General features: G+C 39.4%; 1 protein-coding gene across 1 annotated transcript in view; it reads right to left on the bottom strand.

The window, feature by feature from the left end:
* Positions 1-13,754, bottom strand: part of SEMA7A (semaphorin 7A (JohnMiltonHagen blood group)) — a 42,236-nt gene that overhangs the window by 8,499 nt on the left and 19,983 nt on the right. The window contains exons 3-10 of the mRNA XM_063449346.1: positions 13,633-13,665; positions 13,162-13,254; positions 8,564-8,651; positions 7,456-7,575; positions 6,963-7,099; positions 5,849-6,021; positions 2,105-2,213; positions 1,429-1,621 (exon numbers count right to left, since the gene is read on the bottom strand). Of these exons, the coding sequence (XP_063305416.1) occupies positions 1,429-1,621; positions 2,105-2,213; positions 5,849-6,021; positions 6,963-7,099; positions 7,456-7,575; positions 8,564-8,651; positions 13,162-13,254; positions 13,633-13,665 (946 nt within the window). The remainder of the gene's footprint in view (positions 1-1,428; positions 1,622-2,104; positions 2,214-5,848; positions 6,022-6,962; positions 7,100-7,455; positions 7,576-8,563; positions 8,652-13,161; positions 13,255-13,632; positions 13,666-13,754) is intronic.

Genomic DNA, 13,754 nt, shown 5'->3' with positions numbered 1-13,754 from the left:
TTGTGGATATAATGGAAGCATTTAAATGTTAGTACATTTAACAGAGGAATCAGTACAGGAACGGTCTTACTGTGAAGCAGGAGAGAAGAGATGATAAAATCTAAGGCAGCCGTTTCTTTTAAAAAGATATGCAGCCAACACAATTTATCGGTCAAATTAATTAAAAAAAGTGCCCCCCATGTCTAAAATAAATATCACCCGTAGATATAGAGCAATGCACATTTAATAGCACATTTAATATCAACCCAGAGTGAAAATTATAGAAAAATCTCTGACATGAGAAATGTGTAAAATAACAGAGGGTCTAGAACAGGGCTGTCTAACCTGTGGCCCCCCAGATGTTGCTGAACTACAACTACCATGATTCCCTGGCTATCTGTTCCATTGAAAGAATCATGGGAGTTGTAGTTCGGCAACATCTGGGGGGCCGCAGGTTGGACAGGCCTGGTCTAGAAGGAGAACTTAAAGGGACACTATAGTCACCCAGACCACTTCAGCTCAATGAAGTGGTCTGGGTGCAATGTCCCCCAGGTTTTAACCCTTCAGGTGTAAACATAGCAGTTTCGGAGTTTGGGGTTAATCCAGCATCTAGTGGCTGTCTTCCGGACAGCCACTAGAGGCGCATCTGCGACGCGCAGTGCGAATTTCGCATCTATTGCGCAGAGCGTCCATAGGAAAGCATTGAGAAATGCTTTCCTATGAACACTCTGAATGCGCGTGCGGCATGCGTATTTGGCTTCACTGACGTCGGAGGGGGGAGCTGACGTTGGACGAGGAAAAGAGGTCACCAGCGCCGAGGGAGCCTGGCGCTGGATTAAAGTAAGTAACTAAAGGGGTTTTAATCCCTTCAGCACCCCGGGAGGGGACCCTGAGGGTGGGGGCACCCTCAGGGCACTATAGCATCAGGAAAAGTGCTTTGTTTTCCTGACACTATAGTGATCCTTTAATCCCTTTCAAAACACCTTATGTTATGTATAACACTGAACAATGAATGGACACTTTAATAGATATATAAATGAAAACATGCATGTATTAAATTATGCATTTTCTAAATGTGGTTTCATATCTAAGAACAGTTTGCAAAAGGTGCGGTTCTCTTGTCTGAAGCCCCCCCCCCTTCAAATCAAACTCAGACTTTCTGATGCAGGTGCTCTGGGTAATTACCTCACTATTGAGTTTAGCTCCATTGAGCAAAACAAGCCAGGAAGTAACAGGACTGGTTCTCTGCTTGAAAGCATGGTGTGTAACAAGGTTCATTTTGAAAATGTTTGTAAAAAGAAAAAAAGAAGACACGATCTTCACATATAAAGCATTTCATCAAGTTAAAATGCTATAGGGGTCCGGCGTGTCCCTTTAACTATAGAAGGTACAGTTATGGCGACTGGTTGGCATGGGTCTAGTAAGGCTAAAAACAGAAATGTCTGTTACCTGTAGCCAGAAAGAGAACTCTGTAGGTCTCATTATCTACTGCTGTCACTTTATCCACAACGACATTGGTGTAGAAGACCAAACTTTGGTTCAATGCACTGCCTCGTGATGGCATCACCCAATCCGTTATCTCTGGGTTATTGGCGACCTCAGTAAATGTATCCATTGGTGTCCGCTTCCCAGATTCGAGGCACTGAAAGGGCAAAGAAGATTGTTAAGATGATATAAGCACGGCGTTTGGTCTAGACTGGTGCACTTGATGGATTACCAAAGGTTTGTGGTGAGAGAAAGAAAGGGAAACTAAAGGGAGACTAAAGACAAAGATGGAAGAAACAAACAAAAACATAAAAATGACAGAATGAACAGGTGGCACAAATAGGTAAGTAACAGTAACTAAAGCAAGCATAGTTAGCATCAGCAACAAAAAGAATAGGAAGTAAGTGCCTCTCCACCTATTTTTTTTTTTTTTTTAGCATAATGGAGACAATATACACATTATGGATCTGTCGCCACCTAGAAAGTTTTCTGTGGACATGTCTGGACATGGATGGCAAACTAGGGAGATGTAAATCCAAAACGACATGCAGACTAAGGCAGCGTTGAAGTCATCAAGGGTGTAAATGACATGGAGAGACAGCACACAGACACTATGTGTTCAGGGCACGGATTATCTCACCGTTCCTGGACGAATATTGAGGCCTGTTGTCTTTGATTGAAATAAAGTAGAATTTTTGAAAGTCTGCTCAATATTCAGAACACTGTATGAGCAGACAGCAGTCCGATTCCTGGAAAGAGAGATAGATATTGGATGGATGGATAGATAGAATCTACAATAAGTTGGCTACAATCACTATATCAAGTGTTTGTTATTTACTTAAAGATAAAGTGCACCTTAAGTGTATATAAAATACACAGTATATATACGCACTGTATAGGTTAAGACATATAGAGGTTTGCCAAACCGGATACAGCACCATGAGTCAAAATGAAAATCTTTTGTGTAAAGAGTTTAGATATCTACTTTGCACAGTTTTCCAGAAAGTCCCATAAAGATCAATGATGTTTAGGTCTGGGAGGCCACGAAAAGCATTTCCTCTTGTCCTCGTGTTCATCAACCATAGTCTCCACTTCGATTAGTCTAGCAGTGTGTATATAGACCAGGGGTAGGCAACCTTTTAGCAGCACTGTGCCGATATAGGGTTGTGATGTCCCGTAGCGTGCCGGTCCAATTTTTTTAAATTGAGGTGTGTGTGCTGCCGTATTCTGCTTGTGTTATATATACTGTAATTGCTTTGTACCGTTGAATATTTGTGCGTATATGAGCTATTATAATGTGTATGTTCAGGAGTAGTTTGTGGTATCGTGTATGATACATATGAATGTGGGCGGTGTATGGGGGCTGCTTGTGGAATTGTGTGTGGATGGATATGTCACGTTGTGTCTTTGGTAGTGTGTGTATGTGTGGGGGCTGTTTGGTGTATTGCATGTGAGAGACTGCATGTGGGGTTGTGTGCATGTATGTGGATTGTTAGCAAGTTACGTTTCTGCGGATTGTGTGTATGTTTGTGGGCTGTTTGTATTATTTGTAAGAGGGGAGGATTATTGTGCATTTCTGTGTATATCTAGCAGTGCGGGTGGCTTCCCTGGGTTCCAGTGGGGACCAGGCTGGCCAGGAGCTGCAACAGCAGCTGCAGGCTGCTCTACTACAGTGTGGATTCCCATTCACAAGTGCTGGAATGAAGTGATCTGAGATCACTTCCTCTATGTGCTGCAATGCATAAATTAAGGATTGTCCTTCACCACCTTTTTGTATTAGCAGATATCTGAAGTTTCACTGGGACTCCTAATAGGCCATAGCCTGTTTGGCTCTAGCAGCCTTGAGGGCCGTGCAAAGACACCTTGAGTGCCGTGCAAAGACACCTTGAGTGCCGTGCATGGCACTAGTGCCGTAGGTTGCCTACCCCTGATATAGACTATGGTAATATCACGATGGAACTGTGTATACACAGCACACAGGGGGTCAGGAGTTACTTGGTCAGAGCCGTTAGTCCAGTATTAGAGGTCAAAAGTGTTGATCGTGACCATGAAAATGTTTATAAAATACAAATTAACAGAGACAAAAAGAAACGTGAGGATTCAGAGAGCACTCTGGGAGGTGTAAAACAATCTTCTCATAGTAGCAGAACCGGAATATGATAAAAGCATTTCTCCAGATGTTAAATGTTGGCTCTTCTAAACATTAATTTTTTTTAAAAGCACTTACAGATTGGGACAGTTTTATCGTTTTTCCAAAGATCAATATGTGGAGGTTTGTTTTTATTGGTTATTTCTACAGATCTACAATTAAAGGAATGTTGGTTTGTGCCAACTTTATTCCTATATTCTGTTTAAGGAGGGACAAGACTACGACACAAGCCACAGAGCTATTTTGATACTATTGATTTTCAGAAATAACGATCAATTCAGGTAATGGAGCTTTTATATGTTTCTTATCCTTCCTAACTATATTTAAAGGGAAACTATAGCCACCAGAACAACTACAGCTTATTGTAGTTGTTCTGGTGAGTAAAGCCTGGCCTAACTGGCTTTTTGTTGTAAACACTGCCTTTTTGGTGGAAAAGGCAGTGTTTACGTTACAGCCTAGAAACAACTCTAGTGGCCACTCCTCAGATGGCCACTAGAGGTGCTTTCTGGGTCAGCACTGACGGTTAGCATCTCCACGCTCTGCATAGAGACGCTGAACGTTATCCTTAGAGATGCATTGATATAATGCATCTCTATGAGGAGATGCTGATTAAACAGGGAGGTGTTTGGCTCCATCCCAGCCTCCTTGGCTGAGAGCATGGGAAAGCATTGTGATTGGCTGAGATCATCAATTCAGATGCTGTCAGCCAAGGAGGCAGATCGTAAGCGGGGACAGACATAAGGAGCTGGAAAAAGGTGACTAAATCACCTTTGTCACTGGAATTCATTAATGATTATTATTATTATTATTATTATTATTGCCATTTATATAGCGCCAACAGATTCCGTAGCGCTTTACAATATTTTGAGAGGGGGGGGATGTAACAATAAATAAGACAATTACAAGAAAACTGACAGGAATAATAGGTTGAAGAGGACCCTGCTCAAATGAGCTTACAGTCTATAGGAGGTGGGGTATTAGAAACATTAGGATAGGAAATATCAAGTAGGAGTGAAGCAGAGCTGGAGGAGAGAGCAAAGCACTATTCCATAGGGACAGGTATGTAAGGGAGAGATTACTCTGGGAGGCCATACGCTTTCCTGAAGAGATGGGATTTAAGGCCCTTCTTAAATGATTGAAGGCTAGGGGAGAGTCTGATGGCAGTAGGCAAGTTATTCCATAGGAGAGGAGCCGCCCGTGAGAAGTCCTGCAAGCGTGAGTTGGCCGTACGGGTGCGAGCAGCGGTCAGGAGGTGGTCGCGGGCAGAGCGGAGGGTACGAGGAGGGGCATACCTCTGGATCAGTGAAGAGATATAAGAGGGGCTGGAATTGTTCAGTGCTTTAAATGTATGGGTTAGCACTTTGAATTGACTCCTATAGGATACAGGGAGCCAATGTAAGGACTGGCAGAGGGGCGAGGTGTGAGAGGACCGACTGGATAGGAAAATCAGTCTAGCTGCAGCATTCATTACAGACTGTAGCGGGGCAGTACGGCTTTTGGGGAGACCAATCAGGAGAGGGTTACAGTAATCCATGCGGGAAATTACTAGAGCATGGACAAGCTCCTTGGTAGCATCTTGCGTAAGAAAGGGGCGGATGCGGGCTATGTTTTTGAGTTGGAACCTACAGGACTTGGCAACAAACTGGATGTGAGACTCAAAGGTGAGACCAGAGTCAAGTATGACGCCAAGACAGCGCGCTTGTAGGGATGGACTTATGTGGATATCACTGACTTGAAGGGAGAGTGAGAGAGGAGGATCAGTATTAGGAGGAGGAAAGACAAGGAGTTCAGTTTTAGAGAGGTTAAGTTTGAGAAAGCGTGACGACATCCAGTCAGAGATGGAAGAGAGGCAAGCAGTGACACGTTGCAGGACGGCCGGGGAGAGGTCCGGTGAGGAGAGGTATATCTGAGTGTCATCAGCGTACAGGTGGTAGTTGAATCCAAAAGAGGCAATAAGTTTTCCAAGAGAGGCAGTATAAAGAGAAAATAGAAGGGGACCAAGGACAGAGCCTTGGGGAACTCCAACCGATTCACTGAGCCATTTGGGACGTATGTTGTAATAGTTTTGTTATACTATTTTTCTTATTAATTTTATGATACCTTAGATCTGTTGCACATTACACAATACACAGATGTGAATTTTAATTTAAAAATGGCAATGTACAATTTATATGCAGCCCGTAGACAGGTCTAGTGAAATGAGTTGGAATAAAGTCATAATTTTGAGGATCTCACCATGCATTTCTGAACAGGCCATAGATCAGGTCTCCTTCCTTTCTCTTCAGCATAAAAATATCTTGTAGGTATGGAAAATACTGATTTTTCGTAGGATACCCACATACTAGTCTTGATTTCAGTGCTGTGCTAAAAACATTGTAATTGTTGGTGTCATCGGGACCAATCTCATTCTGAGAGATAACATAATGAGACAAAGGAGATGTTAAAAATAAATAAATATAAAGTAGCGAGAGAGAGAGAGAAAGAATAAGAGAGAAAAAAAAGGGGTGTGAACCACCACTAGTGGCATCTGCTTTCAGAACTTATAATGTGCCCTTTTTAGCTTGAATAGGCTGAGAAGTACTAGGAGCCTTGGCTAGTGTCCTTTGTAGTCCAGCTAGCCATAATAGCAGAGCTGCAGAAAGTGCTGCTGGTCCCGGCTCCTCCAGTGTCTGTGTGTGAGGCTGGACAGGAAGTGGAAGGGATCACTTCCCATCTGCCTCCTAACAACCTCTCACACAGAAAATCTCTGACTAAACACTGGGTCCTAGGTGTCTGCCTAAAGTCACCTTGTAGTTTTGTATGATTTGCAACAAGATCTCCTGTCCCTGACCCAAGATTTACTATCGTAAAGATGCCAAAACCTGCAAAATCTCCGCAGCTATTACTCAATTCCCTCATTCAGAGATCTGATTGGGGAAATCCATACAAATCATTATATTGATGTGTGTACACAAGATCCCACCTCCTCGGACACTGGCAATTTCCTATATGGAATCATCCAATTTACAAAAGCTCAGACAAGAGTACGTTTTCATAAAGAAGCAGGAAATCTTTATTTATAACAATTTTTGTGAAGTCCTCATGTCTAACTCATGTCTACATAGACAACAATCAATTACCCAATCAATTAATTAATCAATCCATCAATAATCAGTACAGTTTTTGCTTTATTTATGTTGGTGCCGAGTAAAACGCACATGTTAGTGATGGATATTTAACACTCTAACTGTTGATTCTTATATTCACAGTGGAAATACATTGCATCCCATTTCTTGATTATAATATTTTAGAATCATTATCTCCCATCCCCCAAAGAATTTTCATGACAGTAAATTGTAATTTCGCTCACCTTACACATTTGGGCCACCATGGACAGCCTTTTCTCTGTAGTACGGGACAGACCACTATCCTCTATGAAGAAGAGTAATATTTTATCTTGATCCCTTGATTTACTCTCCACCACCAGAGATTTTACAAAATGAGGATCTAAAAGGGAAAAGTGAAGACGGGAGACGGTAGTAGAGGGTGATAATTATTTAATCAACAAGACAACACTAGAAAAGGAATTTCGAGAGAGCGTTAAAAATAAAAATGTTGTCATAATTCTCTCTTTCTCCATTTTTCTTCTTCTTTTTTTCCTGACATTATGTTTTTCTGTCTATATGCTCACCATTTAATACTCTTGTGTCTTCTGCCCACGTAATCACCCTAAAACTAACTCCCACACTAAATCGTAGCCTTGATTTAAAGCTTTTTGCACCTTTGCCTCGTTCTCATCCCTCTTTTTCCATCAATCCGTTGCTTCCTAAACCCCATATTTTATACTTTCCTTTGCGACTTACTTCTCATAAGGTTATCTCCAGTGTACAGCATCGGTTTGGATTTATAACTTTTGTGAAATCTCGGCTTCTTTGTGTTGCCATTGGTAGTCTGTCGGACAACTGTTGAGTAAGCATCATTTCCTAAAATGGAGGGAGTCACGGAGGGAATACATATAGAGAGGCAGAATTAATAACAGTAGCCATCATTAAATAGGGAATAAGGTAAAGAGAAAACAGTGTAGACAGATAAGAAATGAACAGATACAAAAGCAGGAGAGATAGATTGTAAATGAAGAAAAAGGATGTTGGCGAGGATTAAAAATATTCAATCAAGGAAACAAAAGCAGGACGTAGATTAAGTGTACTCTACTTGCCTGCCCTTCCTGTCAGTGACAGTAACTAGCATCACTGTGATTATCTCCATGGCAACTTGACGTAGGACCCTTAAAGGACAAGTCTCACCCCGAAAACTATTTTTAACATTTTAATCCTTTCAGTAAGTTTTTAAAGGAAATAGATTTTTCTTTTTTGAAATGACGTATATTTAAAAAAAAAAATAAAAATAAAAAAATCAAGAACAACATATCCCTACCTTTAGCCATAAACATGCATCTTTGGTCAGACAGTGTTTGGAAACAGACATTTAGTCTACCCTGCTTTACTTAAAAAGGGCCAACTTTAAACCAGGGATACTTCCTTTTGTCCAAAAACGACTTAAGTGGCATCGCACAAGTTGTTAATCTTTAAGGGACACATATATCTATCTTAATACTATTTACTTCTGCATTGCGTCACGTAAAAAACAAATCATACTCTCCTTAGAGAATGCTGACTGAATGCTTAACAGTAATGTTTCAGGTTTTCATTTGCATGTTGGTGAGTTTGAAAGGCAATGAAAATGGATCTGACATTGAGTGGTAAAGAGATGAATGTATACTTTCAAGTGTTAATAGTGTGCCCCTTCCATCCCATAGAAAACATATTTCTGACACTAGCATTGAGTTATTATTGTGGGTTTTTGGTATGCGTTATACGAATATGTTCTAGAAAGAGTTTATGAGGAGCAATAGAGGAAGCCTGGTGGTAAGTCAAGAAGAAAGAGGAATTTAAATAGAGTATTTAAACCTACCTGTAATTAAGATATTAAAATTGGCATTTGGCATATGAGGGGAGAAGCCCTCATTCAAGTCGGATCGTTTCTCCAGTGTTCTGTTGTCCTGGAAATTAGAATCAGAATTTATTCCTAATTCAGCATAATTCTTCCAGACTAATCCTTATGAACCAGTTGTTATACCCTCTGTGAAAAGAAATAACTTAAAGGGACAACTTTAATGACGCAGTTTTAGTGTATAGATTATGCCCCTGCAGTCTCACTACTCAATTCTCAACCATTTAGGAGTTAAATCGCTTTTGTTTCTGTTTATGCAGCCCTAGCCACACCTCCCCTGACTGTAATTGGCACAGCCTGCATGAAAAATAAGTAAATCCGATGTTAACTTGCTTTATGTTTACTTTTAAGTTTGTATCTCCTGCTCTGTAAATTGAAATTGAATCACACACAGGGGGCTCCTGCAGGGTCTAGCAAACTATTAACAGAGCAGGATATAAGAAATTCTAAATTAAACAGAATGTGCAATAAAGGAAGTGTAAACATTAGATGTCGCTTTACAGGAATTGTTTAGGAAAGTTGTGCAAATCACATGCAAGGAGGTGTGACTAGGGCTGTATAAACAACGTGATTTACCTCCTAAATGGCAGAGAGTTGAGCAGTGAGATGGCCGAGGCATGCTCTGTACACCAAAACTGTTACATTACGCTAAAATTGTTTTGGTTCCTTTAGTGTCCCTTTAACTTGCATATTCCTTGTACACACACTCTTATTTTACATAAATGCCTCCACAAGAGTTACTGGAAACTTGGTTTAGCACGGCTAGTTGATTCAGCATCATGAAATGCTGACTATGTTTTGTGAAGGCAACTGAGGCAAACTGTTTAGTTTGTTAACCTCTTGCTCTGGTGAGTACTGCTGACTGTGGGTTTACTCATTGTTCCATGCTTGGTGGTGGGGGACAGCTGATGTTTGTCACTCTTCTATTTAAACATTCTATGGTTCTCTGGAGCTGAGCTATGCCGTTTCTTATTATAGCAAAGGGTACAAAATGCTTCATGAAAGAACAGTCACAACTATACTTGCCTTTTGTTAGAAGTTAACATTTTTTGATTCATTAAATGAAACTTAATTATTTCTTTTAAAGAGGAAGTAGTAGAATTTTTGAGAAAATTTAACTTGTTTTTTTTATGTGGCTGAGCAGCAATAACATTTCTATAAAAATAAAATGATACAATGCTCGTGCCTTAAAGACTAATTATACAGTTCTATTAATATCATAAGAGGACACGGTAGATCTGTAGAATAAAATTACATGAAAAATAGTCCGATACAAGAAGACCTTTCTGGACACCGTTATAGTCAATACGAAACTGAAAATGTATTGTTAAAATGTGAACGAAAAAAGCCTGATCTCGTGTTGGAGTCTGAACCCCCTTCCAGAATCTTTCCCCATCTTGGCAGAGCCAGATAACGAGCCCATTGGGCCCGGTGCTAACAATTACAACGGTCCTATTTACAGAAACATCAACAGAATACACTAAAACCATCATACCTCCCAAGGGTCATGTATCTGATGGAGGGGGTGCTGGAGGACACTCATAAGAAAACACATACAGTACACTAATCTCTCACTTCCATCTCTCAAGCAAATCCATACCCTCTAACAGCAACATCCAGTGATGCAGGCTAAAAGGGTGGGCTACTGACACAAATCACTTAACCAGCACTGCCCAAAGGGGACAGGTCTGCCTGAAGTATTGGAAGGTCAGCTTGGTGTGAATGGATGTCAGGTTTCCCATCAATCACGCAGGCTGGCCAACTAAGGGCATATTATGCAGACAGCGCACTGGGCTTGGCAAAAATGCGTCTAATGTTGCGCTTGCTCTACACTGCTCTGAGAACTGTCTGCCAGGAACTAACTTGTTCTCTCCTCTCCTTATCGTCTTACTAGCAGACTGAAGCTCCTTGTTTGCAGTCTGGGACAGAGCAAAGGCAGATGTAGTGGATGTATAAGAAAGGGGACATGCTGCAGTGTTAGAGAGACTGAAGAGCATTTGCACAGTGTGAAAAGTCAGCTTTACCTTAACTAATTTCATAGTCACTAAGTTTTGTTTCCCTACATCCCTCTTAAGTTTCCATTCTTAATTCCCTCTGCACAAAGCAAGAGCATGTGACGATTAGTAAAAAAAAAAAAAAACAGAAGTATTTTTTTTTTGTAATCATTCCCAATGGCCCTATTGTATGGGCATGTGCCTGTAGCTTCAGCTCCATTAGCCCCTATGTTAATCCAGACCTGCTTCTCGGTTGGAATTCTATTCTCCAGCCTCCGAGTATTTCTGATTCTCCTGTTATCTAACTAACTGCTGCTGCAGAGTCCCACATAGCACACAGAGCAGCAGGAAAGTTAGGTTGAGCAACAATCGGTCAGATAACAGTAGATTGTGAATTACTTGGAGACAGGTGGCAAATCCACTTCCTAACGCTCGAAATAGCATTCCCACCAAAAACAGGAAAGAATCAGAAGGTTTTCTGAGCTTAAAGCTTTTTTTTGTTCATTGCTTTGACAATGCATTTTAATTTTTGTTTTGGAAATAATCCACAAAGATATTCTTACATTTATAACATGTCATTTTTCCTGTAATTATATTATACGGATCATCTGTTTCCTCTTATTATATTAATGTAACTGTATTATTTGTATTGAAGGCTCAAGGAAGGTATCATTTTATTTTTCTAAGAATGTTAATTCTGTCTTGGAACTTATATCTTATTATTTATTTTACTAATACTGCGAGAACTAAAATATATTAATTAGAGAAGAATACAAGTAAAATACAGTTTAGTATTGTGCGGTGTTCTCTACATACTAGTAGCCCAAGAGGCAAGTGCACCCATTGCCAATCCTCCTCTGATCACATGTCTTTCTGAATTTACTATTTTAGTTTAAAGAACAACATTGTTTTCACCCGACCAACACATTAAATATGTATGATTTTTTTAAAAAAGCATTTGTAATTTCTCACAGGGGAAAAAAAATGGACACCATGGAATGTAAATATATTATGGAGATACAATTTATGTGATATGGAAGAATGAACCATTAGACATTTTCATTTGTAGGCTCGAAAGACAGAACTGCAAACTGGATAGAAACTGATGGGGTAGCGGATAGAATTCCTTCTTGAAAAAGGTATGCTGGCAAAACAGCATAAAATTATTTAACGATTTGTTAATCGTGCTGGTCAGTTGGAATGTTGTTTCTACAAGCATATCATTAATCCTACATTTTAATACTATTTTGTAATAATGTTCCTGTTGCATACTTTTTCTCTCTTCCCGGCGCTACCATTTTTTCCACGATTATGAAATAAATGCAGCAGATTTAAGCGTTTTCTAGAAGCACAAATTAGGGAACGTCTTCATCGATAAGAAAATTGACACAACAATAATAAGCCAAGAAATATGGATTTCTTGCTCCAGGAAGAAAAGTGAATTTAATGATGCAGCTATCAGTAGATGTCAAATTATGTTTTGATGCTTCCAATGATCACCACGTGACATTATAGATTACAGCAGGGTTGCCCAATAGGTATATCCCAATAAGTATTAGAGACCTACTACACCCATGATGATTTTCCAGACTTTAAATGGCAAAGCATCATGGAAGTTGTAGTCTAAAAACAACATTTTGGGCATTCCTGGAATTAGAGCCTATGTTTGTAGAATTCGTATGTACTGTTTGTTCTCGCAATTCTATCACGTCCACGTTTGTCACTCTAGATAACAACTAATGTGACTAAGCTTTTCTTGGGAACACGATGTGTAACAGACATGTATATCATAACTTTACAATCTCTCATTCTAAAATTAAAGAACGCTATGTTGTCTACATAGTATTTAAAATGTATATCACAAATGTTCTCTACTGTAAATTAAACAAAAATAAAATAAAAATAAATAGATAAAAATAACTGACTGAATTATGTAGATAGTGCATTCTCATATACATATATATCTATTTTTTTTTTATTCAAATTTGTTAAAATTCTTTATTTTTCTTGCATAGATGATACAGGTAACATTTTTCTAGCAATGCCACACCAGCTATCGCCATGAATTTAGTAGACAAGTAAAAACAATTGCATGGCATGTGTAACAGTGCACATTTTTATATTTGAGAGGAGTAGTTAGTAGTGTGGTGCGGTTCTTAGCGTGTGTGTGGGAAGCTGTGGTGCGTGATCCAGACCCTATGTATAAGAGTTGTGTGGGCTCGATCTATCATGGTCTGTGTACGTAGTATGGCAATATTCATCCCTGTGTGAAGGTCTTTAACCTGCTTAAGTGTTGCTTCAAGTTTATGAATATGTGTGGTATCTAAATAGTCAGGATGGTGTCTGCGTGTTTATGTATGATAGAAGCATGCAGATAGTAAGAGTTAGAGTATGAACACAACAAGGCATACAAACCAGGAGACATCTATGTTTTTTATAATATTTTTTTATATATATTTTTTTTAGTCTGGTTACTCACTTTAATATGCATTAACATTGGCTAAGTGTCTGGACCAGTTCACACCATAGATGTATTAAATACCAGTAAGTGAATTATATCCTTACCAGATTCCAGCACGTTGGATTGTTACCATTGGTCCCACAGACAAGAATCTTTCCCTCTAGCTCTTCAACAATGGTAATATGATTTACACCATTCTAAGACATAGTACAAAAGTGATAAAATAGATTTAGTGCAATTTTCTCTTGACAGATTGTAATACATAGCTACTTTCTGGCACTTAGCAAAAACTTGATGTGACGGCAAAGTCCGTACAAGACAGTGAAAGAGTATGTGACATATATTTAAAAACCAACATTCTGTAAAATTGTGTTTACGACAACGACTGGGCTCTATATATATATATACACACTTCAGAACAATGTGTAAACAAGTTTAAAGTAAGCATAACTTCATATGGGGGCAATGTGATAGTGATGGGCTTGTAAGGCACTACGACTAGCATAAATTAGAGGTATTGAGGAAAAAAAAGAAAATAAAGTTAATATTTTCAAGTGTCAAACTTTAACTCTTACCTTGCTATTCACATCCTCTGATTTGTGTTCTATCTGTAATAATGCAATAGAGATAAAGTTTAGAACCCGTAGCTGGGTTATATATGCAAAACGTAGACATTTTAATACTCATTTAATGACAT

The sequence above is a fragment of the Pelobates fuscus genome, chromosome 3, assembly GCF_036172605.1.
Source record: "Pelobates fuscus isolate aPelFus1 chromosome 3, aPelFus1.pri, whole genome shotgun sequence".
Taxonomy (NCBI): domain Eukaryota; kingdom Metazoa; phylum Chordata; class Amphibia; order Anura; family Pelobatidae; genus Pelobates; species Pelobates fuscus.
This window is presented reverse-complemented; position numbering and strand designations above follow the sequence as displayed.